The 27,530-nt window shown below is 42.9% G+C and overlaps 1 protein-coding gene, 1 long non-coding RNA gene and 3 other non-coding genes across 5 annotated transcripts in view; 1 reads left to right on the forward strand and 4 right to left on the reverse strand.

Moving 5' to 3' along the window:
- The window catches only part of LOC105282894 (dynein heavy chain 8, axonemal), a 29,293-nt gene extending 14,104 nt beyond the window's left edge, over window positions 1–15,189 (forward strand). Inside the window, exons 25-65 of the mRNA XM_026975529.1 lie at window positions 1,100–1,330; window positions 1,414–1,578; window positions 1,704–1,944; window positions 2,043–2,328; window positions 2,443–2,581; window positions 2,670–2,890; window positions 3,009–3,192; window positions 3,615–3,755; window positions 3,960–4,307; window positions 4,392–4,581; window positions 4,925–5,070; window positions 5,155–5,353; window positions 5,471–5,589; window positions 5,701–6,037; window positions 6,111–6,381; window positions 6,510–6,710; window positions 6,798–6,982; window positions 7,208–7,512; window positions 7,605–7,831; window positions 8,011–8,233; window positions 8,318–8,494; window positions 8,614–8,781; window positions 8,882–9,097; window positions 9,254–9,391; window positions 9,463–9,759; window positions 9,857–10,012; window positions 10,088–10,243; window positions 10,305–10,440; window positions 10,536–10,687; window positions 10,789–11,042; window positions 11,167–11,595; window positions 11,784–12,060; window positions 12,142–12,328; window positions 12,592–12,853; window positions 12,941–13,180; window positions 13,271–13,438; window positions 13,550–13,691; window positions 13,759–13,948; window positions 14,058–14,179; window positions 14,279–14,440; window positions 14,589–15,189. Of these exons, the coding sequence (XP_026831330.1) occupies window positions 1,100–1,330; window positions 1,414–1,578; window positions 1,704–1,944; window positions 2,043–2,328; window positions 2,443–2,581; window positions 2,670–2,890; window positions 3,009–3,192; window positions 3,615–3,755; window positions 3,960–4,307; window positions 4,392–4,581; window positions 4,925–5,070; window positions 5,155–5,353; window positions 5,471–5,589; window positions 5,701–6,037; window positions 6,111–6,381; window positions 6,510–6,710; window positions 6,798–6,982; window positions 7,208–7,512; window positions 7,605–7,831; window positions 8,011–8,233; window positions 8,318–8,494; window positions 8,614–8,781; window positions 8,882–9,097; window positions 9,254–9,391; window positions 9,463–9,759; window positions 9,857–10,012; window positions 10,088–10,243; window positions 10,305–10,440; window positions 10,536–10,687; window positions 10,789–11,042; window positions 11,167–11,595; window positions 11,784–12,060; window positions 12,142–12,328; window positions 12,592–12,853; window positions 12,941–13,180; window positions 13,271–13,438; window positions 13,550–13,691; window positions 13,759–13,948; window positions 14,058–14,179; window positions 14,279–14,440; window positions 14,589–14,714 (8,514 nt within the window). The 3' untranslated portion in view covers window positions 14,715–15,189. The remainder of the gene's footprint in view (window positions 1–1,099; window positions 1,331–1,413; window positions 1,579–1,703; window positions 1,945–2,042; window positions 2,329–2,442; window positions 2,582–2,669; window positions 2,891–3,008; window positions 3,193–3,614; window positions 3,756–3,959; window positions 4,308–4,391; window positions 4,582–4,924; window positions 5,071–5,154; window positions 5,354–5,470; window positions 5,590–5,700; window positions 6,038–6,110; window positions 6,382–6,509; window positions 6,711–6,797; window positions 6,983–7,207; window positions 7,513–7,604; window positions 7,832–8,010; window positions 8,234–8,317; window positions 8,495–8,613; window positions 8,782–8,881; window positions 9,098–9,253; window positions 9,392–9,462; window positions 9,760–9,856; window positions 10,013–10,087; window positions 10,244–10,304; window positions 10,441–10,535; window positions 10,688–10,788; window positions 11,043–11,166; window positions 11,596–11,783; window positions 12,061–12,141; window positions 12,329–12,591; window positions 12,854–12,940; window positions 13,181–13,270; window positions 13,439–13,549; window positions 13,692–13,758; window positions 13,949–14,057; window positions 14,180–14,278; window positions 14,441–14,588) is intronic.
- On the reverse strand, window positions 42–160 carry LOC113561542. The gene has a single exon (XR_003406258.1). It is a non-coding gene; the product is annotated as a 5S ribosomal RNA (ribosomal RNA).
- LOC113561558 lies at window positions 232–350 on the reverse strand. The gene has a single exon (XR_003406273.1). It is a non-coding gene; the product is annotated as a 5S ribosomal RNA (ribosomal RNA).
- Window positions 422–540, reverse strand: LOC113561563. The gene has a single exon (XR_003406278.1). It is a non-coding gene; the product is annotated as a 5S ribosomal RNA (ribosomal RNA).
- Window positions 15,190–23,176: 7,987 nt separating the features above from the next.
- LOC105282896 lies at window positions 23,177–24,451 on the reverse strand. The gene is made up of 3 exons (XR_894595.3): window positions 24,001–24,451; window positions 23,602–23,758; window positions 23,177–23,293 (listed from the first exon to the last, which is right to left on the reverse strand). It is a non-coding gene; the product is annotated as an uncharacterized LOC105282896 (long non-coding RNA).
- Window positions 24,452–27,530: the final 3,079 nt, after the last annotated feature.

Raw genomic sequence — 27,530 nt, forward strand, 5'->3', positions numbered from 1 at the left:
ACGGCCTTTTATAACAAAAGATGTAAAAAAAAAAAGATGCGTGCCAACGTCACACGGTGTTCCCAAGCGGTCACCCATCCAAGTACTAACCGTGCCCAACGTTGCTTGACTTCAGTGATCGGACGAGAACTGGTACTTTCAACGTGGTATGGATGTTGGCTGATGATGCTTCTTGTCCATTTCACAGAAGTATGGATGACTGTTACATGATAGGAAAAAGAAAAGAAAGTGTGCCAACGTCACACGGTATTCCCAAGCGGTCACCCATCCAAGTACTAACCGTGCCCAACGCTGCTTGACTTCAGTGATCGGACGAGAACTGGTACTTTCAACGTGGTATGGATGTTGGCTGATGATGCTTCTTGTCCATTTCACAGAAGTATAGATGACTGTTACATGATAGGAAAAAAAAAAGAAAGTGTGCCAACGTCACACGGTGTTCCCAAGCGGTCACCCATCCAAGTACTAACCGTGCCCAACGCTGCTTGACTTCAGTGATCGGACGAGAACTGGTACTTTCAACGTGGTATGGATGTTGGCTGATGATGATTCTTGTCCATTCCACAGAAGTGTGGATGACCTTTAAATGAGAAAAAACAGAAAAAAGTGTGCCAACGTCATACGATGTTCCCAAGCAATCATCCAAGTACTAACCGTGCCCAACGTTGCTTGACTTCAGTGATGGGACGAGAACTTTATTATACTTTATTATAGTGTTGTAAAAAGCTCTCGAGATAAGCTACAAGAATATGTAATAAAAAATGGGGGTTTTCATTTAAGAAATTCAAGGTGACCTTCATGTGACCTTAACAACACTCTTCAAGGTCGTACTGATATTGTTATGTAATGGGTTACTTGAAACCCTACAACTTTTGTCTGAAACAGTTTTTTCTAAACTGCATAGTGTTCGTAAAATTTAAGGGTTTCCATACTTTTGGTAAGCCCTATATATTATAAATTAAAAATAATTTTGCAAACTAAATGCACCTCTACATTTCTTTTCAACACGAAAATCATTATTACGCTTTCTACATTAATCTTGCGTTTGGTATTTCTATTTTCACATGTAAATTAACTACATGTTATTCTTTGTATGCAGCTAGCGTTTGCTGAAAAGGAATACGAAAAGATTGTAGCGATGTATTCGCGGGAAAATGAAAAGATAGAACTGGAAAAATCAGTCATTTGCGTAGGAGGAATGGAGAACTGGGTGAACACTTTGCTAACGGTCCACCAACAATCCGTTGGCGCGGTGATTTCGCTGGGCTTGCAATCATTACGTACACCCGAATTCGACATTCTGTCATTGATAGAGAACTCCGTTTTACAAGTACCACTACATACGTAGGAGATATATCATAAAGGAGAATCGCAGCTCAGCATAAATCCCAATCGTGGATTCGCTTCTTGCAGGTTGGCTTATTAGCGCTGCAAGTTTTGTGGACGCGCGACTCCGAAATAGCGGTGACGATGGCAAAACGCGACAGGACGATAATGAAACGGACCAATCAGTGGTTCCTGGACCTCCTGAACAGCCTCATAGGAATAACCGTGAAGGATCTCACGAAGTACGCCAGGGTGAAATACGAGGCTCTCATAACGATACACGTGCATCAGAGGTATCGACTGCGCACATTTTATCTTCAACCGCACGATTCGCGATAACGATGTTACTTGTTATTGAATCAAGTTCGTTAAAGGAGGAATGCGGAAATATTTTTAGGGATATATTCGACGAGTTGTGTCGCCTCAGGATTCGTAGCATACACGATTTCGAGTGGCTGAAGCAGTGTCGATTCTACTACGATGAAGATTCGGAGGAGGTGCCGATCAGAATCACCGACGTGGAGTTTGTTTATCAGAATGAATTCCTGGGTTGCACAGACCGACTTGCGATTACACCACTCACAGACAGGTGTTACATAACACTTGCCCAGGCCGTAGGTGCGTAATACGTTCGCGGGAGGGATAATACGAAAGTGGTTTTTGCTATTTACATCTTTATCTCGTTTTCTATTTTCGCGGATATCCTGTATTCTCAGGGATGAATTTCGGTGGAGCTCCTGCAGGACCCGCTGGTACCGGTAAAACGGAAACTACGAAGGACATGGGGAAAGCATTGGGGAAATACGTTGTCGTTTTTAATTGTTCCGATCAGATGGATTTTCGTGGCTTAGGTAGAATATTTAAGGGACTCGCGCAATCTGGCAGCTGGGGGTGCTTTGACGAGTTCAATCGGATCGATCTACCGGTGTTATCCGTAGCTGCGCAGCAAATAGCCATTGTACTTAATGCAAGAAAGGAGAAAAAGACGACTTTCTTGTTTAGGTATAAATAATTCCGACGCAACATGTATTATTCGGTATACAAAATGGATTTTTTATTCGTTAACAAAATGTGTTTTATATCTACGAAAAAAATTAAATTGTTTTATTTACTCAGCGATGGCGAGACGTACAAGCTCAATTACGAGTTCGGGATAATTATTACAATGAATCCCGGGTACGCGGGCCGGCAGGAGTTGCCGGAGAATCTGAAGATACAATTTAGAAGCGTGGCTATGATGATTCCTGACAGACAAGTACATTAAAAAATTTATACATGCATTCCCCTTTGTACGCGAGATAAGCCATGCTTCCCGTAACAAATTCAATTTTTTCTTTATTTAGATTATAATGCGGGTGAAACTCGCGGCGTGCGGCTTCAAAGAGAACGTGGTGCTGGCGCGAAAATTTTTCATGTTATACAAATTATGCGAGGAGCAGCTCAGCAAACAAGTGCATTATGATTTCGGATTAAGAAATATCTTGTCGTGTCTGCGTACGCTTGGCGCGCAGAGACGCGCTAACCCCGGCGACTCCGAGGAAACCACTCTTATGAGAGTATTACGGTAAACGCAATTTTGCGTTTTTTCTATTTGCTCTCTTGAATAATTATTTAAGCGAGATTACTTAAATATTTATACATAGAACGAAATTGTTCTAAACACCTCGCGTAAATTGTTTTAGCGATATGAATCTGTCTAAATTAGTGGATGAAGATGAACCCTTGTTCATGTCGCTAATTGAAGATATGTTTCCGGGGATAAAGTTAACAACTCAAGCGTACAAAGAATTGCAGAAAGCCATAGCTAACGCGACAGCTGCTCTTGGCATAATGAATCACAGCGAATGGAATCTGAAAACTGTACAGGTACGTGTGTATTCGATATTAACCCTAGCTTCCCACACAGGGGGTGCCTGAAACCCTAAGTAAAATAAAGTACTTCATGATTTTTTAATGAATAACCTTTTTTCACAAGCAAATATTTTACAAACTATCTTCTTTTTGAAATTTTCCTATACATAGGCATATTCCTTGATGTGTGGCGTATCGATGGAAAAAAACTGACTTAAAAGCAGTTAATTGTTTCTTATATGTTTAACTAAATGTTCGACGTGGGGTAGCCTGTACTCCAATGTGGAAAGCCCGTGAAAATTGAAAGAGTTGGAAGCTAGGGTTAATATATATTCATAAATTTTGTACAGCTAATTACTATAATATAATTAGTTATTATTGAAAAACGAAATAAATTATTATTGAAAAAAAAGAAATAACGATCATGATGTTTGTAGTTATACGAGACATCGCTGGTTCGTCACGGTCTCATGGTCCTCGGACCAACGGGATCTGGTAAAACGCGATGTATGTGGACGCTCATGAGAGCTCTGACTGAGATGGGCTTACCGCATAAGGAAATTAGAATGAATCCAAAAGTCAGTGCTCGTTAACGATGATCCTTCATTACATCAAGTACAGATAACATAGAGAAAGAATGAAATTCTCTCGATTTAATTAATATTAGATAAGGTTTAATATGTAAAATCATATCCGCGTTACAATTAGTATTAATATTATATATATTTATATACTTTTAATTAATTAAATTTAATTAATTAATTAAATTAAATAAAAAATAGGCGATAACTGCATCCCAAATGTTCGGAAGACTCGACGTTGCTACGAACGACTGGACGGATGGCATATTCTCCATCATATGGCGAAGGTCCACTCAAACCAAAAAGACGGAGAACCTGTGGATGGTATTGGACGGCCCGGTCGATGCGGTGTGGATCGAAAATCTGAATTCCGTCCTGGACGACAATAAAACGTTGACGCTGGCAAACGGCGATCGCATTATAATGGCACCGAACGCCAAACTGGTGTTTGAGCCCGATAATGTGGATAACGCGTCTCCAGCGACCATATCGCGCATGGGTATGGTCTTCTTCAGTGCTTCTGTGTTGCAATGGACTCCGATTTTAGAGGTAATATGGATGCAAATTGCGCTAATGATATTTTCCACAACGCGGAGAATAATTTTAACATTGCGATAAATTTCTAACGAGTAGAGCTGGCTCAAAACATGTTCCCCTAACGAGGCTGAAGTACTACGTACGTTGTTCCGTAAAATATACGGCGACGCTCATACGTTCGTCCAGACGAAGCTTCAAACTAAAATGACGCTTTTAGAAGCGCTTTATATCCGACAATGCATTGACTTATTGGAAGGTTTGAATGTCGGGAATTCTGATCCAACAAGTAAGTATAAAATTCTCTCTTCAACTTTTATTTCTTTGTTTTCTTTTTTTCTTTATCGGATTATTTCTTTATTGAAAATATCTGTGCAATATCAATGTCACAAACAACAGACATTTTTATCAAGTTATATTTGTTAAATTTTTTATCTTTGTACATTCTTTCCGATGTACAAATCTTCTTAGATTTCTATGTATGGAGATTTTCCAATGGTTTTAATAATGTTTATGCAATAGTAACTACAAATTGGATGATTCTATATTCCGTCTTACATTATTCTATCTTATTGTACGCCGATGTTGAACGGAATGTTTACCGAGTATCTCATTCAAGTCGTTCTTTGCAGAGGTACTACCTGTGCATCATATCGAGAAGCTTTTCCTGTTTTCCCTCATGTGGAGCCTGGGTGCGGTATTAGAGCTCGATGGTCGACTGGCGTTACAGGAATACCTTGTGAATCACGAATCGAACTGTAACTGGCCGAAATACGCAGTTCGTATGACAATTTTATAACACTATTCGTTGAATCGGGATGATGCAACATTCGCACACTCTAAAAATATTTTCGGTTTACAGGAAGACGAAACTATCTTTGAATATCTGGTATCGGAGGACGGAAAATGGATACATTGGATTAAAATGGTACCAGAATTCGAATATCCATCTGATCGTATCCTGGAATATTATACCATTCTCGTTCCTAACGTCGATAATACGAGAACGTTATTTTTAATCGACATTATAGCGAAGCAAGAGAAAGCGGTACTTTTGATAGGCAAGCGGACTAATATAATTTCATAAATTAACTGTTTTACGGTTTGAATATGTCAATCAAACATTTTTTTCTGACATTAATTACGTAATTTGCATGCACACATGAATTACGCAACAGGAGAACAAGGTACCGCGAAAACCGTGATAATGAAAAGTTACATGTCCAAGCACGATCCTGAGTATCATTTGAACAAGTTTTTCAATTTTTCCTCAGCGTCCACGCCCAATATGGTTCAGGTAACGTACAATAATCTCATTAACAATTAGAAACGATCGAAATTTTTCCTATTCGTGTTATGTCGGATTACCCCGTTGCGCAAATCTTTGTAAATCGATCCCGTCACTCAGCGCGTGTTCGAGAGCTACGTGGAAAAGCGGGTGGGTACTACTTACGGTCCCGCCGGCGGCCGGAAAATGACCATTTTCATTGACGATATAAATATGCCGGACATCAACGAATGGGGCGATCAAATTACGAACGAGGTCGTACGTCAGCTAATGGAGTACAAAGGATTCTATTCGCTGGATAAACCAGGCGATTTTTGCACTATGCAAGATATTATGTTACTCGCCGCGATGATCCATCCGGGCGGCGGGCGAAACGATATCCCACCACGGCTGAAGCGGCAGTTCAACATTTTCAACTGCACCCTGCCGTCCAACAGATCTATGGACACGATTTTCAGTAGGGAATAATAATTCGACAAAGCTACAACGAACGCAAATAATTTGTTTAACGCGAACTGCGACGGTCGCAGGTGCCATCGGTCAAGGCTACTTCTGCACCACGAGATTCTCCGAGGACATCGTGAACTTCCTGCCGAGACTCGTACCGCTCACTCGAATACTGTGGCAGCGGACCAAGATGAAGATGCTACCGACCCCGGCGAAGTTTCATTACGTCTTCAATCTGCGCGATCTGTCTCGCATCTGGGAGGGGATCCTCAGGATAGAAAGAGCCGAGTGCGAGTCCATCACGAGCTTGTTGAAATTATGGGAGCACGAATGCACGCGGGTGATAGCTGATCGGTTCGTTTTATACAATCGTTGCATCTGCAATTACAAGATAGAAACTAGAAATGCATTCCATTTGCGATTACTGTAATTGCTGTGCAATAATTGATGCGTGGGAAGTCATTTGTACTTCATTCTCGTAGCTTCACTACCGCCGCCGATAAAGAGTGGTTCCAGAACACGTTGAGGCGAACCGCAGAGAAGATCCTGGGCCCCGACTTCCAACATTATTCCCCGATTGAGACGTACTTCGTCAACTTCTTGCGCGAGCCCCCGGAACCGACGGGCGACGAGCCGGAAGACTTCGTGTTGGAGGCACCCAAGATTTACGAGGAAATACCGAGGTACGCCAACTCGCGCGTATCTTGTATCTTGAACGTGGTGAAACAGAGCCGCAACAGTATTGTATTTCTACTTATCACTATTCGCAGTTACGAAATCGTGATCGAGAAGGTCCAGCAAAATATGGAGCAATTTAATGAATACATACGTGGCATGCGTCTCGATCTGGTTTTCTTCCACGATGCTCTGGTGCACTTGATGCGAATATCGAGAATACTTGGGGTTCCCAGAGGTAATGCGATGCTGGTAGGTGTGGGAGGTTCCGGCAAGCAGAGCCTGACGCGATTGGCGTCCTTTATTGCGGGCTTTAATTTCTTCCAGATAACGCTGACTAGGCGAGTACTAAAGTTTATGAAATGTTTAGATTTTATCAACAACACAATAAGGCGTTAGATCTAATTTCCGTTCTTTGTTTTATATTGGAATTTATATCATAACTTTTTTATTATCACATTAGATCAATAAATTACGTGATTATTTTTTAGAATTTATAACGTGGCTAGCTTGATGGACGATTTGCGAAGATTGTATCGCATCGCCGGCACAGGGAACAGAGGCCTCACTTTCATCTTCACCGACAACGAGATAAAAGAGGAAGCATTTCTGGAATATATAAATAACGTGCTAAGCGTTGGCGAAGTAGCCAATCTCTTTCCAAAGGACGAACTCGACGATATCTTGACGATCGTCACGCCGATGATGAAAAAGGATGATCCTCGACGTCCGCCCACGCAAGACAATCTTTATGATTATTTCATATCGCGAGCAAGGAATAATTTGCACATAGTTTTATGTTTCTCGCCAGTGAGTTTCTTTTTTTATTGTCGATATCGGCAAACCGTGATTATTATTTTCGTTAGTCGATCATGGATCATTGTGAATGATTATTTATGCAGGTCGGTGGAAAGTTCAGATCGCGGTCGCTCAAATTTCCTGGTCTCATATCCGGTTGTACAATGAACTGGTTCTTGAGATGGCCGAAGGACGCATTGTACGCGGTCGGCGAACATTTTCTGGAGACGTATAAAGTCGTATGCAGTCCGGAAGTAAAACAGCAGTTGATGCAAGTCGTAGGCGACATTCAAGACGACGTGAATAACACTTGTGCGGAATATTTCGATAGGTTTGCATTCTTTTGCTATAAATTTACTATATTTTGGTATATAATACATAAATATATAAATGTAGTATATAAATATATAATGCCCTATGCATTAAGTTACTATATTCTCATTGACATTTCTCGAGTTCCCGATTTCGTCTGTGCAAAATCATTACATAATTCAATTTTTACAAATATAGATTTCGGCGTCAAGTATACGTAACACCGAAATCATTCTTAACATTTCTCGACAACTATAAAGCACTATACAAGCAACATTTGGATAACATTAATACACTCGCTTCTCGCATGAGCAACGGTTTGAACAAATTGATTGACGCCGCAGCTCAGGTTGATGTCTTACGAAAGGAATTAGAAAGAAATCAAGAAGAGATTGCGGAAAAGAATGTCCAAGTTGAAGCCGTGAGTAGCTTCATAAAATCTTTCTCTCGCTCTCGCTTCCGTCTTATATCTGAGTATCAGTACATAACAACATAACACTTTTAGATACTGGTTAACGTGAACGAGAAGAAGATGGAGGCCGAGAATGTGAGAGCAAAAGTGCAAATGTCGAAAGACGAGGCGGAAGCGATTCTGGAAGTGATTGCGAAAGACAAGGCAGTAGCGGAAGAAAAGCTGAAGGCTGCAGAGCCTGCTTTACTAGAAGCGGAAGCTGCATTACAGGTACTGCGATCATATTATCGATAATATTATCAATAACATATGCAATAATATATGCGATAATACGATAATATTATCGACATTTGTTAATGGAAATATTCATCGTAATCTTTATGCTTCAGACCATAAAGCCGGTAGACATCGCAACTGTTCGTAAGTTAGCTAAGCCGCCGTACTTGATCATGCTCATAATGGACTGCGTTCTCATTCTGTTCGGGCGGAAATTGGAACCAGTCAAACCCGACTACGAGCATCAATTTTTAATACCCTCGTGGTCGGAATCGTTAAAGGTAACGCTCTACTCATGCTCCCGCCATCCATTTCCATGCTAATGGACATCGTCGAGGAGACACGCGCCTTATTTTGGGTTCATCTTGCGTTTCTTCGCAGGTCATGGCTGACGCGAGATTCTTGCATAATTTACAACATTTCCCCAAGGACAACATCAATGCCGAAACGGTGGACTTGATGATGCCGTACCTGAATTATCACATGTACACCTACGAGGCCGCGTTACAAGCCTGCGGGAACGTTGCGGGTCTTATACAGTGGACCATCTCTATGGTCACTTTTTATGGAATAAATAAAGATGTGCTGCCGTTAAAGGTATCCTCTTCTTATTAATAAACATTGCTGCAAAATAAAAAGAGCCGATGTCGCCTCGTGGTGACGTCACGCGCACTGAACCTGTCTCAATTTCCATTTAGAAAAATAATTTAATGAGATACTAAAAATTGTGTAAACAAAATAATAATCTTACAGGCAAATCTTGCTGTGCAAGAGAACAAATACGAGAAAGCCAATAAAAATTTACTCGTAGCGGAAAAGATATTGAAGGAGAAAGACGATGACCTACAAGCGGTGCAAAGCGAGTTTGATGCCGTGATGCGGGAACGACAAGTACGGTATTAATTATACAATAATGTTGTATCAAATAATATTCATTGTATGTCTTATTTTTTTGTTATTAGATAATAATCGATCAAGCTGCGATTTGCCAAGCAAAAATGGATATGGCGACCGCTATGATCGAAGGATTATCTGGAGAACGAGTAAGATGGACGGAGCAATTAGTCATGTTTAAGTCGGAAATAGATCGCCTTGTCGGCGACGTGTTAGTGTTAACGGGATTTCTTTCTTATTGCGGGTCGTTTAATCAAGAATTCCGAGTTCTCTTGCAGAGAAAGTGGTTCGACTTCATACAAGACAGAAAGATCCCGATTTCCGTTACCGTAAATATCGTTAATGCATTAACAGACACAGCCACGGTAAGTACACACTGGAATACATTAGCGTATATTATAAACAATATAATTGCGAAATTGTATTGTGTGTATGAGAAAACAAATGCTCAATTCGCCGTAGATTGGCGACTGGAGTTTACAAGGATTGCCGACCGATGAATTATCGGTCCAAAATGGAATCATTGTAACGAAAGCGACGAGATATCCACTTCTGATCGACCCGCAATTGCAAGGCAAAACGTGGATTAAAAATAAAGAAACGGAATTCAACTTACAGGTACAATAATAAAAAAACAGAATTATAATATATCTCCTAAAATTTATTTAATACATTTTAATGTATTTTTTCCAGATTACGTGGTTCACGCATAAATACTTCAGAAATCATCTAGAAGATTGTGTGTCAATAGGGCGACCGTTGCTGATAGAAGACGTGGAGGAGGAGATAGATCCAATATTAGATAATTTATTGGAAAAGAATTTTATAAAAATAGGAACTTCTTTAAAGGTAAAGGAATATTTTAAATCAAATTTTGTATCCTCGTTTCAACGCGTTTATTGTTACGTAGGTCAAAATTGGTGACAAAGAAGTGGACGTAAGCAGGGATTTCAGGTTTTACATCACGACAAAGTTGCCGAATCCGTTTTACACGCCTGAAATATTTGCGCGAACAGCTATAATCGACTTCACCGTTACGATGAAAGGTGAAATTAGAGTTTCGCATGATATTTTATGAACTTATCTTTTTTAATCACAATTTTCTTCAGTCCATCGCACTTGGATTACCTTATTTGTGCAGGTCTGGAGGACCAACTTTTAGGGAGAGTCATTTTAACGGAGAGGAAGGAATTGGAGACGGAAAAGAAGCAATTAATTGCTGACGTAACCGCGAATAAAAGAAAAATTAAAGAATTGGAGGAAAATCTTTTACATAAATTGGCAACCGTGCAGGTATGCTCTCTTCTTTATTAATTAAAGAACTCGGAAAAACACGAAAAATTAATAATATCATTTCTGTAATGTGTTCCCTTCTCTCTTACTTTTCATCAAAGGGCCCTTTGATCGAAGACGTCGAATTAATGTCGGTATTAAATATCACGAAGCAGACAGCGGCGGACGTAACTGAGAAGCTGAGTAGCGCGAAAGATACGGAATTGAAGATCGATACGGCACGTGAAGAATTCCGACCTGTCGCGACACGTGGCAGCGTTTTGTATTTCTTAATATGCGACATGCCGCACGTCAATTGCATGTACCAAACGTCCCTCGTTCAATTCTTAGAGCGATTTGATATCTCCATGGCTAGGTAAGTACTCCCTGCATAATGACGTATGTCTCACATTACGAGGAGGACATTCCTAAAAGGAAATCGCGGGCGTTGATCCCGTTTTGTCAAAATGTATTTTGGAAGGGAATATTTTTTTTATCAGATCCGAGAAGAGTCCAGTCAATCAGAGACGAATAAATCACATTATTGAATATTTGACATACGATGTGTTCAAATATAAAGCGCGCGGGCTTTACGAGATACACAAGTACATGTTCATTCTGCTGATGACGCTAAAAATCGACCTACAACGCGGCAGCATCACGCACGAGGAGTTTCAGTATCTCATTAAAGGCGGCGCGGCATTGGACTTAAAAGCTGTCGAGCCGAAATCCTGCAAGTGGATTACGGATGTGACATGGCTTAATCTAGTTGCACTCTCGTCATTACGACAGTTTCAGTATATCGTGTCTCAAGTACCCGCCTCCGAGAAAGTTTGGAAGCATTGGTTCGACAAGGACGCGCCGGAGGAGGAAATTATCCCCGACGGTTACAACACTTTGGACGCATTTCGCCGATTGCTCCTAATAAGGTAATCCTTCACTGTATCCTCGCGACTTGACTGCTGTCTTGGCACGACACAAAAAAACAATAAGTCTATATTTAAAATGCAAATTCACACGAAAATCGAAATTGATAGATTGCATTCGCCTAGACACAATTCTCGTTAAACTTGAAGTTCTGTGAAAAGAACGGAATATTTCTGACGAACGTTTGCAGAGCCTGGTGCATGGACAGAGCACTGTCGCAGTCCAGGAAGTACATAGCGTCCTCATTAGGAGCGAAGTACGCGGAACCCGTGATCACGTTGCTGGATGCGATGTACAACGAGTCGAGGCCAAATACCCCGATGATCTGCTTCTTGAGCATGGGATCGGACCCTACGCCCAGTATCGAGCAACTAGCGAAGAGACTGGAGATTGTCTGCAGAAGCGTATCGATGGGGCAGGGTCAAGAGGTCCATGCACGCCGGCTGCTCAACAGCGCGAAGACCGAGGTACTCTGTGAGAAAAGAATTCCCTTTTTTCAGTATGGTGTTCCACTGACTGAGCAATGATATTAAATGACACAATTACAGGGCTACTGGGCTCTGTGCCAGAATTGTCATCTAGGCTTGGAGTACATGGCGGAACTGGCGAACTTTCTCTTGGAGATGGAAGCACCCCATCCGCAATTCCGCGTGTGGATCACGACGGAACCGCACAGAGACTTTCCCATCTCGTTGCTGCAAATGTCGATTAAATACACGTACGAACCCCCGCAAGGTATTTGATTCTCTGCCCCTATAATAAATGTGAAATTAATCAGCTGTATTAAAAATTCTTTGAGAGAATGGCATTTGAAACACTATCTGAAATGTACACACCGACAACTATGTTTTGAGGTTCTACTGGCCTCCATACAATAATTTTGCTCAGAGCAGAATCTTGGATCAGTAACATCAAAGAAAAATTACGTAACGGAGTGACGAAACGTAAGGAAGATTGGATTTGACAATAAACTCGATTTCCCTTGTTTTCTTCGTTAGGAATACGCGCGGGTTTGCTGGCGACATACAGCGGCATGAACCAGGAGATGCTGGACCAGTGCGACGCTGCGCAATACATACCGCTAATATACACCGTGTCCTTCCTGCACACCGTAGTCCAAGAGAGACGGAAATTCGGTCCTCTGGGATGGAACATACCATACGAATTTAATTCGGCGGATTGGTTGGCGTCTTGCACGTTCATAAACAATCATTTGAACGACTACGACCCGAAGCGCGGGATAAATTGGCAAATCGTGCGGTAAATGAGAAACGTTAGGACCTCGCTCGTGCTTTCCTCGTCTCGATCGACTTTGTCACTTCTGCGTGCGTCTATATACGATTTCAGTTACATGATCGGTGAAGTGCAATACGGCGGCCGCGTTACGGATGATTACGACAAAAGATTGCTGAACACTTTCGCGAAGGTGTGGTTCGCCGACGCGCTCTTCGCGGAGGGTTTCGCTTTTTACAAGGGCTACCCGCTTCTGATATTCAAACTGGTCAGCGAGTACTTGAAAGCGATTGATACCATGAGCACCATAGACCCACCGCAGGTCTACGGCTTGCATCCCAACGCGGATATCACGTAAGATATCACCGAGTACCAGCATGAAAGCAACTGCGGACTGACTATCGAGACTGATCGAAGAATCGTGTCATGTGTGTCGTATCACAGATACCAGAGTAACACCACGCAGACTGTACTAGACACAATAATATCCCTGCAACCGAAAGAAGCTGGTGTTGTCGACGCGGAACCCCGTGAAGTAGTTGTCACGAGACAAGCGAAGGAGATGTTGGAGAAAATACCAGCGGTCTACGACATGTTTGAAGTCAAGGAGAGGTCTGCCATTTTTATTCATTACTCGCCAATTTTCTATGACCAATAAATAATCACCTGGCGACGAGATTCCCGAAGATCCGACAAAGACAACTGATGAATGATTTGTTGCAGATTACGCGCAATGGGCCACACCGCACCGATGAATATCTTCTTGAAGCAGGAGATCGATAGGCTCCAAGTCGTTATCAAATTAGTGCGCTCTATGCTCAAGGATCTCCTGCTGGCCATAGAAGGCGTGATTATAATGAGCCAGGTAATTTTCTTAGAGTTCTCATCGCTCAATGTTCTCAAAAATAAATTAACATTGAGCGAATTCGAAGGAACTGCGAGACGCTCTCGATAACATTTACGACGCCCGAATACCGAAGGCTTGGAAAGCCCGCTCGTGGGAATCTGCTTCTCTGGGATTCTGGTTCACAGAACTGTTAGAGAGGAACCAACAGTTTTCCAGCTGGTTGTACAGCGGGAGACCGTCGAAATTTTGGATGACCGGATTTTTTAATCCACAAGGTGAATGATAGGTTTTCGCATTGATTTTTTCAAGTTTCTTGTGAGAGGATTAAGACAGTTTATTCTATATAGTGATGTTTCAAGCTTAACTGTGATGATGAATTTGCAGGATTTTTGACGGCAATGAAGCAGGAGGTAACGCGAGCTCACAAGGGTTGGGCTCTGGATAACGTTACACTTCATAATGAAGTTTTGCGCAACATGGCGGAGGAAGTCAGGACACCGCCACTTGTACGTGACCATATTTATTATTTCTATGATGATTATTATATAATTATGTTTTTGTAATATAATGTATAAAAATGAATAATGTCGATAACTACGGAACAGGAAGGGGTTTACGTATATGGATTATTTCTGGAGGGTGCCGGCTGGGACAGAAAAAATAGTCGACTGTGTGAATCGGCCAATAAAGTCCTTTATGTATTAATGCCAGTAATACATATCTTTGCAGTGTATAATGCACCGGATAAGAGTCCGAAATTGTATCAGGTAAGTGTAGAAATGCGCTAACAAATTTGAAAGTGTACTCGGTTATAAATATAAAAATATATATATGTAGTAATATAGTGTACCTATATATTATATTGTATTATATACATATTTAGGAGTAATATACAAAAATATGAATTTTTTACAGTGTCCCGTATATAAAAAACCCCAGAGGACTTACATGTTGTTAATAACACCGCTTTGGTTGCAAACTATAAAGACTTCCGATTATTGGATACTACGAGGCGTTACCCTACTATGTGACAATAAATAAAACGTTCTCTTCGTATATACACAATATAAACACAAAATAAAACTCAACGTTTTACGTACGTAGGTAGTTTTCGAAACGAGTTTGTTGCGCAGGATGACGAAGTGTCGCGTATCAGAGAGCGAAACGAAACGTTACATGAAACAAAATAAAGGCTGGTTGACGCGTAAACCAGAGATTGTCACTAAATTAACAAATAGAGTTAACTTTAAAACTATATTTATAAGCCGGTAATCTCCCAGCAGTAAATCTAGCTTACCAACGCCGGAGAAATCATAAGCAGGAAGTGGCGTACTCTGCTCGAAGCGGGCAAACTACAACGTGGCTGCATGAAATTCAAAGTGCACCCCTTGCCCACCCTCAATGCCGCTACGTGAAACGAGTAGTGTTTTGTAAAATTTGCATTGTTTCATCTACTGCATTCGCAATCGCGCTCGGATTAATGGCACGAGTGTGCAATCGCCGACGCTGTGACCTCGTCTACGCTGCATTTAATCAATTGCATTATTTCATGTGTTATTTTTTGTCGTCTATGTTTTTAATGGAATATATATATATATACACAATACTATTTCAAATTACATATCAGAATAAATTAAAATAAAAACGACTTGCTGGTTACGTCTGTATTCAGATTTGAGCGGTATATCGCCAATGAAGTCACCCAAGCGAGAGTGAGACAAGAAACTCATATGTTTGTCTCCAAATGCTCGAAATTGCCCGACGTCTCGAACGCACACTGATATGATAGCTTGTCACGAGACCATTCCTTTCATATGCTGCCGCATGCTATCGTGACTGAACAGAATCTGGTATCTCTGATTAAACCTATATTATAATCGAATTTGTGTTTTTCATGAATTACCCCTCCCTCCCGGGGTCCCGCGTTTTAAAACGCTCCAAAAATTAAACATATACGTCTGAAACAGTCGAGATAAAGATTAAGAATTATCACCGAAGAAATAGCAAGAATTACATGCTATTATTACTTACGAGAGAATACTTCTAGTATACGCCATCTAGCGTCAGAAAGTAGGTTTTAGTAGGATTCTATATCTTGTTAGCAGTGTTGGGTAGTATCTAGATATATTTTGTGTATCTAAGCCTGTATCTGAGACACATTCGAATTGAAATATCTGTATCTGTATCTAGATACAAAACATAGGATATGAACTGCTTTGTCAGATACATTTTCACGTAATTTTTGTCTGCAGTGCAAAAACTTGCTTATTACAGAAGCACAGAAGCAAAAACATGTGCGTATTTACAAAATGAAACCAGAATATCTTCCGATGTCTCTTCAGCATCTTCCGTGGAAGATGACCATCAAATTTATAAAAGATCAAGACCATATAACACCTGACAGTACTATCAGCATGGAAGTTCTTTCTTATTTGTTAGACAAGCAAAAAGATATCGCATCAATAGCACGTTTTCCTCATATCAAACATGTGTTTTTAAAGTTTAACACAATTATATCGTCATCAGCACCGGTTGAGCGATTATTTAGCACTGGTGGTCAAATTTTAGTACCGCGGCGAAATAGATTGAGTGACGATATCTTTGAGGCATTTTTGATGTGTAAGACTAACGAATAAAATCGTAATGTAAACAAAACATATTATATTAATAAATAATAAAAGCTTTATTCAGTATATATTTTGTGCATATTATTATTATTACGATAAAATATAATTTAAAAGTATCTGATATGTATCTGAGATAGTTTTAAAATATCTGAGTATCTGTATCTAGATACATTTGAATTTGTGTATTTGTATCTGTATCTGTATCTGTATCTGTATCTACATACATTTTTCCACATGTATCTATATCTCTAGCGAGATACATTTTAAATATATCTTACCCATCACTGCTTATTAGCTTTCATATTCCAATTAGTTTTTTGTTATAAATATTTATGTATTATAGATACAATAATTTGTATTTATAAATGGATGCTTTAAGTTAAAATAAGCATATTATGCAAACTTATATAAAATCTGCTATATTAAAACTCGTCATTGTATCGCTAGCGATAAAATATAAATATGCAACATTTAATGTACATTTTTAGAAATACATTTTTAGATTTTTCAAAGGTAGCCAAGTACTTCAATGTCGTCAGGTGCGATAAGAGAATGTGCATGGGAAATATTTAGATAAAATACTTAAACTGAGTTACTTCTAGGTACTTGGCTAGTTAACAATTGATTTTATATTTAGTTTTGATTTTTATAACAAATATTTTTTTAAACTTTTTGTTGCGTACAAGTTGGGATTTTTTTACTTGGCGTAGTTTTTTCACCTTTGTGAGGTTTTGTTAGTGAGATCTTATTGCTTTTTGTAAAAATTTTTTATTTTATGTATATTCGAACCAATAGAGATTCCGTAGGTTCAACTTTAATTTAAATCTCTTATTTTAATAATTTTTGTAACATTCTTATTATATTTTATTATAATTCTACCTATAATTTCTCTCTCTCTCTCTCTCGCTCGCTAATAAATTAAATCGTACATGTGTGAACGCATCTTGAGGGACAAAATCGCTTTGCATGTGTATGTGCGAGCATATAAGTGAGTGGTCTGAATGCCATGAAAATGGAGAAGAACGAAACTTTACAATTTTAACATAACGATTACAATATCTCAGGATTGACTGTACCAATCTTATTCGAATTGGTCGCAATCGAAAGCTTGCACCCCTATTATCTTATAAAAGTGTCGTTAGATTTTTGATTACGGTTTTAATTCCTGAGATATTTTAATCAAAAGTTTGTTTGACATGAATTTGGCATGAAATTCCGGATAAGCTATTTGGTAGCGCTCGACGTCTATACAATGAGTCTCATTACTCGGAACCTTGTTTTTATGTACTTGACGTCGCAATGCTACCGCGTCGCTTGATTGTATATATTTGTGTTATGTTTCTTATTATTTTGTATTTATGTATTTTCATATCGCGTATATCAATGTGTCAACCATCTATTAAATTAGACCACCTTTGATTTTCCATTACGCAATCTTACTCTTCCGAAATTCGCTAGAAGTTATCAAAGTTACATTAAAATTATGAAGATATAATACCTGTAGTTGCAATTTAGTTGAAACGTTTTTTAAGAATGTGATAAATTTATAAAAGTTAGGACTGATATTCCGCGAGCACAACGTATCGCTAATAAGAATATAACTCCTTGAGAGTTGCATGAGTAGCGCCATATCTTTTGATGTTCCGACTTTACTAGAAAATTTAGTCTCTCTTGAAGGATTATGCATTATTATGTTAAAGTTCGTCATTACTATCGGCGCTTACAACTCAGAGTACCTCTCGGCCGTTTAACAGCACCTTCATCATTAATTCGACAGTTTGGTTTTTGCCGGGGGGCGCGCAAACGCATCCCCGGCTGAAATTAGAGCGCAAGGGAAGAAAATAGCGAAACATTTTGTTCCGCAGTATCCCATTACGTTCTATGGCTTTCAACGTATCGTCGTGTTATCCGGCTGATATATCTCGTATGTCTATCCACCCTCGCGCAACCGTTAATAGCAGGCAATTTCGTGTTCCCTCGGCTAACCCGTGTAATTGAGCCAATGTGTGTTAATCAGAGGCGCCTCATTTGCCACGGGGAATAGTCCAAATTGCTTTTGTTACCTGGAATATCTTGGTGCACGGCGCAATGCCCGTATTGATTCACGGAATTGACATTCTGCCTAAAATATGCAAAACGCATACATGTACGGCCGCGCGACGCGCGACGATGAATTTCAAAACGCATAACGGTAACGTCACCCCGCGCCACGTCGCGTCGGTGAAATATATTTTTTTGGGGTCCTGATTTCTTTGACGATGCAACGCTTCGCGCGACGATAATTTTGGGAAACGCCGGAAATCGAGGCTGATTTTGCGTAATGCGCCACGATGCTGCAACGGACTGGCAAATATTTTACACGAATAGCCGGTGACAGATTTTTGCAATGCGATTTTCAGCGCATATCTTCCGCGCCATCGGGTCCGAAATATTTCTGCCATTTCGTGTAAATTTTAGATTTACGCACGAAATCCCCGATATACCGTTACCGGGATATAACGCGCGAATTACGTACGTGTTTAACTTCGACGTTCGGGGTTTAATAAAATTTTCGAGGACGCGCGTTACGTTGCGTCACGTAATCCATTGACCGAGGAACGTTAATGTTAATGGAGATCTACGACGCGGAGGCTCCAGAGCTTCGACGTGCGCATTGCTAACCACGTGTGCGGGATCCTAGTACAATAATGTACTATTGCCAAGGGATCACGTTGGTCCGAGTCAGCGCAGTTAATTTTCGATAGCACGGAATCACCCTCGTGGTAATTGTCGCCCATGACTTCTACAACCGCTGTCTTTGTCTACTTGTTCCGCGCGAAAACGGTTTCACTTCCTGCGGTCGCGCGCACGAATAGTAGCGTATGAATAGTTGCATCGTCATCGTCATCGTCGAACGTGCGGTGAAAATTTATGAGATTATAAATTACGGAGATTTCAAAACGTTTGGCCTTCAGAAACTTTGAATATTAGATTTTATATATAATATTTAATATTTGTGATTTAATGGACTATTAAAGTCCCTGCTTTGAAGATGCGCATTTGTCTGTAAATTAAGCTCGATCAAAAGTTACTTTGTGAAGAGCACAACCTTCAAGATTCATAAATAATTGTTTAATCGTTTCTTACCTTCGGTTTTTGAAATTCAGAATTGGAGTATCTTTTGTTTGTGATTGCTTGTGATGCTTCCAGTGCTTGGTGATTAAGCTTAGGAGATACAGTCGAATAATCGCATCTAATAGCGCGCTAAAGCGGCAACACCCCTGGGATTTTTTGCTGTACGCACTATCAAGGATAATGTACTGAGACACTCTCTGAGGATCTCCAAATTCCTTTCTCTCCCCACAAGACCGTACCTAACATTAAGCAAGAAATTCGATCCTTTGAACGACCACGTAGTAACCACGTAGTAATTTATCACTATTACATAAATCATCTATTTATTTTTCCTTTGACAGATTAAATTGTTGTTTGGGAATAATTACTGTTTGATCGCCTTCCAAAATAATTATAAATCTCACTTGATTAATACTTCAATAATCAATGAAATTAAAAATATCGGGCAAGCGAGCAATAATATTTAGCCTCGCAGTTTTGTGCAAATGCCCACAATCGCAAATAAAGGGGTCCAGAGTGATGTTGCGAACATGGCGACGGCTATAACTCTGTCGGCGGAGCGTAGTATAGCCGGGATGACATTTGTTATCTCGGCGCAGGACACATGAGCGTCTGCGAGAAGTTTTCTACTCCTCTTAATCGTCGGTCGGCTCACAGGCTCGGAAGTTTCTTTTCTCCGACGCCCAACTCGTCGCATTTACTTCCAGCGGAGATCGCGGCAACTTTTCCTTAATATAACTAAATGACTGGTCTGAAGACCGTCGAGAGAATGTTCTCGCGAAAGTTGCCGCTCTTGAAGATGAAGAAGTCGCAACGGTTCCGAGACCCGCTCTCGGATTAGACCAGTTTACCGAAATGGTGCGTCGCGCCCCGTAACCGTCACGATTGCGCGCTCTCAGCTCCTTCGAAGAACGTTTTGCGCGCAGCTCGGTAAGACTCTTTAAGAATATGTCTTGGTTGTCCGCTATGATACTCGCCCGCACAAATGGCGGGATTCAGCTGTCGCAAAGTATTTGCTTTATTTCGAAGACGTGCAGAAATGTCTTAATATTAGTAATTATAGATTTAACGATAAATATATCAACGCGTTAGAAACTAAGATATTTTTATACAAAGTAAACGTTACGAAAAGTCAAGCACAAGTACCATGAAAGTTTGAAGAAAATTTCATGTAAGTTTTATCAATAAAAGGAAAAAATTCAACCAGTTTGATTGAATCTCGTTAAATAAACAAGCGGCATAACGGAGTAAACACGTATTTGTGTGAGCAACGAATAATTCATGATAAATAGGCGTTCCTATTTAGATACTTGGCACCACAGAATCGCATACGCCACTTCCTCATCGTCACGGTACGTCGCGCCGTATATACCGATAGCGCTCTAATTGCATCGGCCGCGTGCGGCCACAATAGATCGTCCGGCTAGATCCTTCCCGACGACTCTTTGTTCGGGGGTGGTTTCTCGCAAGCGCTCGTTACCTCGAACGTGGGCGAATCTTATCTTCTTCGTGGTCGTGTCCCGGCCGCGCGGGCCATAAATCTCGGCGCGAGCGAGGCGGTCGAGGCGCCGTTACGTATGCGGGACGAGTCCGGCCGTGCAACAACCCCCTTGTTTCGAGTCCGCCGCGTCACCCTTGAGGCCGGCTCTCCATTCTCACGGTGACCACCGTCTCCGGCTGTAGCGGGCTCTCTCGGCCTCGGTTTCAGACTTCGGGACTCCGCTGTGAGCTCCAGAGGGAGGAAAGCAGGAGAGAGCAGGACTGAGAGAGAGAGAAAATCAGACCAACAGAGCCTGAGAGAGAAAGAGGGAAAGCGAGAGAGACAGAGACAGGGAGACCGAGAGTGACGGGAGCTTTCAGTTTTCGTGGTATGCGGTCACCAAACACGTTAGCTGCGTGTGTGTGCATGTGGATGGGCGAAGCGCTTCTCGCAGCCGGGCTCCGCTGTTGGTACGCCCGGGACAATAATCGTGCCGTCGAGGATGCGCAAACATTGTGCATATATGCACCACATGACAACGTCCGTTGGTGGTCCATCGTGCGCGATCCATCCCTTGCACGGAAATCGTCACCTGTGTGCGTCTTCCTCTTTTTTCCGTCCGCCCTCCGTCTTTTCCCTCTTGTACTTGCCGTTCACCCCCGCACTCTGGTCAGGAAGGTGCGCTTTCGCCACCGTTTGCCGCACGTATACCCCGGTATACGTGCATCACCATCACATACGGTCAGCAGTGGAACGTCGTGTTTCTCCGCTTCTTCCGTGTATATGGACATTTTCTGACTGCGGTATGCGAAGCCCCAGCTCGCTTTCGGCGCCCGACAATCCGCGTCATGATTCCACGAGACATAAATCCGCGCGACTTGACCCCGCGACTCGCCGCGATATAAACGACGTTGAAGAAGAAAGAAAAGGAGGAAGGAGGAGGATGAAATGTTCGCGACGGGGTGATTGCCCCGTCATTGGGACACACAGGGGTGGTCCCCGCGTGACAACAATTGAAAGAGAAAAAACGAGGGAGAGTAGACGGCGACAGTGGCGTCTCAAACAGCACTTTGCACTTCGATATCGTCATATCTCTTAACCGAGGCCGTTTACTCGCCGGCTTTACGTAGTGTGGAGTTTCCGCAGCAATTATTATGCTAACGAATGTACCCGCGCGCCTTTATCCTACCGCAGCGCGTCCGCCGGATGGCTGGCTGGCTGGCTGGCTGGTTCGCTTGCTCGCTCTCTTGCTGGCTGGCTGGTTGGCTGCACTACGAGAATTTGCAAGGAGGACCGCAGGTAAAGGATGCGGTTGTAACTTTCCTTTTCTTCTATTTTTCCCACCCCCGCAGACAACTCTAATTGAGCGCGCACGCGGGCAGAAGGGCGCGTACACTCGCCCGGCGCGTTTGCGGAGCGTTTGGAGATTAGTCGATCCAGCCAAGTGTGGCGCGCGATTTTTCCGCCTTCCACGGGAACCAGAACAGTCCCAGATTCATCATGTCCGGTATCCGGAGAACCCCGTGCGCCCGATCGTTGAAACAAACTAATCTCCTCTATTGGTTCGTCGTAGGGCAGCCGGGGTGAAGAGGGCGCGATATTACCCCCGCGGAAATTACCCGACCCGAAATTCTTTCTCGATAACACCGTATCAACAATGCTCGGCTTATCGAAATTTTTCCTTGTTGTTGCGCTGTTGCAGGACGGAGGAACTCCAGCTAGCTAGCTAGCTAGTCGCGGCATCGACGAGCGCGCAACGTCGACGTACCGAAAAATATTTCCGGCATTTTCGCTGTCTGGATATTTACATCGCGATAGAGCGAAAAGCCTTCCCGTCCGCCACGTCCCAGCCGCTCCTCTCGCTCGCCGCTTCTGGAAAAAGACTATGCAGGTACAACGCCATGGACGAAGAAAAGAAAACCACCGTTCAAACACTGCAAATTGTAAATAAAGTATTTCCAGAAAAATTGGATCGGGCACTTAAACGAAATTGGAAATTGAAAAGAAAAAACGAAGAGTCACCCTCTTCCTTCTCGCGTGGCGCGAGTCTCTATCTTCGCGAATGTATGTAATCCTTTAGATCATCCCGGTAATGCTCCGCGCGCACTACGCACGCGTGCACCCTCTCTCGTGCAAACGTGCATTTGCAAAATTGCCCCGGTGACGTACCTTGATTGCATCGGCCGGCGATCCTCTTCTTCTCCAATTAAACACACTTTTTCATAAAAGTATAAATTCTATCTCGTTAATTTGACACTTGCAGAAACACTCTTCCTCTTTTCTTTTTTGCTATTTTGGAAACATCTTGCGCGCGACTGACGGCTGCCACGGTGAGAATCCGAACTTTTCGCTTGCGTTTTCAAAAAATTAATGGCCGCCGTACCACTGGCGGCTTATCTCTGCAAGCAACAGAGCGACGTTGAAAGAGCGAGTCCGTAGCTGACTTTGTCGTTGTCGCCAGGGTTCTCATCACAAGGAAAACCCTGCGAGCCAGGGGTGAGGCAGAGAAAGGAGGTGGTGGTAGGCGAACGCGTATCTCCGACGCGAAAAGGTACCCGAGACGAAACGTATATTGTCTGTGACGTACGCCATTAGCAGAATATATTCGCAACCCCTCTGGCATGTGTGCGACAAATGAACACCCCATGAAGCGAGCGGTGGGATACACGCGTGCGAGCAGAGCGAACGTTTTCCCAGCGAGTCGTACCTGTTATTGCGAAGCATTAATGTAGGTGTGTTTTGAAGCCCGCTCCGTGCAATCGGCATTTCGGAAGCCACCGACACATCCATGACAAATCGAAATGGCCTTTTATAGGGATGCTCGATGAAACTCGCGACTATCCTACTTTCCCGAATATCAGTACCTGTAAACAGTTTATTGGCAGTACATTGTTTAGTGCAACAACGCGCGCGATCGTATCTTTGCAAACGAAAAATGTGTCGCCGATCAGGCATTACTCTTTCTAAATGCAACCCTTAATGGAGCGACTTTATTGATGCCTGAACTGCTGAGTTTTTTGTGTGACATCTTAATATATAATAATAATAATTGATGCATGATAATAATGATGATGATCGAGGTAAGTTGCTATCACTCTAAAAATACCTATGGACGAAATTTTCCTTCATGAATCTCGTGGTTCCGTCCGCTGCAAGTCTCCCGAATCACCTTCCGGTTTTCTGAAACGACACCCTGTGCCGAGTGCGCTAGCGCGATTGCCGATGATCCCTTCTTCCGCTTCGGCCCAAGCGTTTATTTCATCGAGCGACTGGAAGGCACGAAAATTGCGTCAGGATCGGCTCGTCGTCGCAGTTCGCCATTTTCGTGCGCGCTTTTCTGTCGTTCGCTCACGCTCGCTAACCAATCTGATTAATATCCGATTTGGACGATGGATAATGAAAACGGCGGATACCTACATCCGCGGCACCTACATCCACAGGTGGCCAATTAATTTACAAGCGCACACACTTTACGCGACATCGACGTATCCCGAGCGAGTGGAGTCGTCTCTCCCTTTGATCTACGGACAGGCACGAGGGGACAGGATCAGAACCCTTTATGCGTGTGGCCGCGTGTACACGCGCGCGTGCGACAGGCCGATCAGCATTACGCGGTGCATCGGCTCTCATCGGAATTTCAGTTTTGCATCGATCGATCGAGAGGGAAAAGGAGAAAGGGAGATAAAAAAAGAGAGAGTTACCGTTTGCGCACGCGGGGCGCAATAATGTCCGGAAGCTATTGTTCGCGACGACGCGCGGATGTGAGAGCGCGTAGTTTCGTTTACTTTAGCTTTTTTAGCTGTAGCTTTCCGTTTAATAATCGTAATGGAAACAGGTGCCGGGACCACGTGGGCAGAAGCGGCCATCCTTCGATGAACCATCCTCGCGTGCGCGCGCGCGCGTGCGGCGCATCGCGCAAGTAAATATGTATTCAGCCACCGCCATTGCCGACGGCGACGGCGGCACTCGTTCTTGATTAATCAATAAAGCGCTTCGTGCCGCTCGAAATTACGAGCGCGGATTACGAGCAACGACGAACCAGCCATAAATCCGGTGACACGGCGCGGCGTTCCGGAACTCGCGCGGCATCGCACGGGCGTTTTCATGAAATTTAAAACCGAGGGATTTGCAAACGGAGATATTTTTTACGAGGAGGCCGCGCTTTATCGAAATATTTTTGTGCTCGATCGATCGTGCCGCTTTTTTGTTGCATCCCGGCAATCATAATTTTGCCATTCGAATAATTCCGGCCGCTTGTTGTCCGGGGCACGTTTTGCTCGCGAAACCGTCGCGATGATTTGCTCGCGAATTTTATCCGTGTTCCTGGATAGAACGTGACACCTTATGGATGTGTCGCGTTGCGTTTTCGAGACTCAATCTCCGATCTTTTCTTGCGGTGTCCCTTGCGAATTTCCGGTCATCGCGGCCGGTTTCTTTTCTCCCGAATTATCTGCGTCGTCTTGGGCAATCGTTCGCCGCAAGGCCGATGAAAGCAAGATCGAAATTGCACCCCTGGACAAGACAATAATTCCTCGGAGCCCTCGGGAGAGCGAAGGAAAGTGGAGGAAAGTTTCTCTCCGTGGAATAAAAAGAGTTGTCATAAGGGTCGCGGGAAGAAACTTATTTCCGAGGATACGTCGTAAATTTCTTCTATTAGCGAGTACTTTGACATTAATTTCTGCGCTACGATTTTAATCTCAGGGGAGTGTATAATGCGTCACGAGCGCAATGTTGATTGGCACTTTATATGGTAAAAATATATTTATATGTTAATATCAATATAAATTATATATAACTCGCACATAACAGCTTGTAGTTTATTGGTGCCCGTACAACGCGATAACAACATTTATTCCTAGCCCGTTACAATAAATTAATTGCGGCTTCGTGCGGCTGGTATACCCTTCCATTAACATTTCAATATTTCATTGCATCGCCAGTCGTGTTACTTTGCCACGTTCTGACACAAGAGACTATATCTCTTCCGGTCTAATAATATAACCCAGGACGTCTCTGGGAAAAACAGCGATGACGACAGCCTAAGTGCTTCCACGGCACACCACCGTGGTCTCGCAAATCACTCCAGGGTGGTTACGATAATAGTGCCATTTTAACGTGGCGACATGGAAACACCGCCGCTCTTCGCCCGACGAAGATTGTTAGCTTCCGTGAAATTGATTCGACGGGATGACAAAGCCGACGCGGCACCGCGGGATCGAAAGAGATTTGATGGACGATATTGTGATAACAGCGGCGTGTGAAAAGGCGCGAGGCCTGTCTGTCGTTAGATTAGACCTCGCCTGAAAAACGGAACGTGAGTGAGGAGAATTAAATTTCGGCATGCGATACCGCCACGACACTTTGAGTTTAGGGAGACGCTCGCGCTTGATAAGGGTGGTGTTTTCAGAGAAACCTCGAAATATTGCGTCATTTTTACGATAATAATGCGGGGAGAACGCGAGGGCGAAACGAGTACCTTTCTATACCTGATGGAAAAGATGAAGCCTAAAAAAGCCTTTAAAACCGCCGGATAAATTAATGTAGACTGGTGAATGAAATTATTCCTAATTAGGAGCTGAACTCACGAGTGGCTGACAGTCGTAATCCAGCAATCGATAATTATGCAGTCCATCCTTCTCGGAAAAATAACGGCCGTCATACTCGCGAGTACATGTACTTTTAATTACATAACGTAATTAAAATTTCCATCTCGTACACCCGCTCGCGATTTTTTGAACGGGGCATGTCGAGCTGACCGGGACGAAATGCGGAGCCTTCGGGAGAGCGGGCGGACACATAACTCGCTCCCTCGCGAGAGGAACAGAGGGATGGAGAACGGGGGCGTTGTGGTGTAAGGGCATAAAGCCGAGACGGCGAGAGGGCAAGGGACAACGCGGGCGGGAGGCAAGGGCGCGGTATGCGTCTGTGAAATTCAACCAAGCTGTTCCGCTGGTAATAATGGACGAGAGGCAAGCGTTGAAATGCAAATTAGAGCGCAGGTCGCGGACAGCTTGATACATGTGCGGGGATTGTGGTTTCGCACGATGCGCACCGCCGCCTATACTCGCAGAATAAAGGAGTTTGTTTTGGAATTTTGCTCGGCGCGGGGAAGGGAAGAAGGCAGAAAGGGTGGGTACTACATAACGTCACGCGTGCGGATTACCCTTTCCTTCCACCCTCGTTCCGCCACCCTTTCTCTCTCTCTCTCTCTCTCTCTCTCTCTCTCTCTCTCTGTCTCTTACTGTCCCTCACATGTTTCGTTTGCACGCACGCGAACAGCATTCGTCACCCGTGAAGAGCCGCTGGAAATGATCGTTGATCGTCGCATCCCCGTAAACTGTCCTCCATGACTGCGGTCGCTCCGACAAAACGTGCAATTTCCATCACCGCCTGCGCGATAATATAACGCGGCGTTACGGCGCTCGTTACGTGAACGTGGACGGAAATGAAAGGATATCGAAAGCGAGAGAGAAGCGGTTTCCGTTTCTTTGCAAGCGGAGGGTGGCGAAGCGCTACCGAATGAGAATTGAAATCGCTCCCGACCGACACGAGAGTGGATATCTTTTTTTTTCTTCTTTTTTAAATCGCCGATGCAACCAGCATGCATTCAAGCTCCGCACGAGCGCAATTGTATTA

This window comes from Ooceraea biroi, chromosome 2 (genome assembly GCF_003672135.1).
Source record: "Ooceraea biroi isolate clonal line C1 chromosome 2, Obir_v5.4, whole genome shotgun sequence".
Taxonomy (NCBI): Eukaryota; Metazoa; Arthropoda; class Insecta; order Hymenoptera; family Formicidae; genus Ooceraea; species Ooceraea biroi.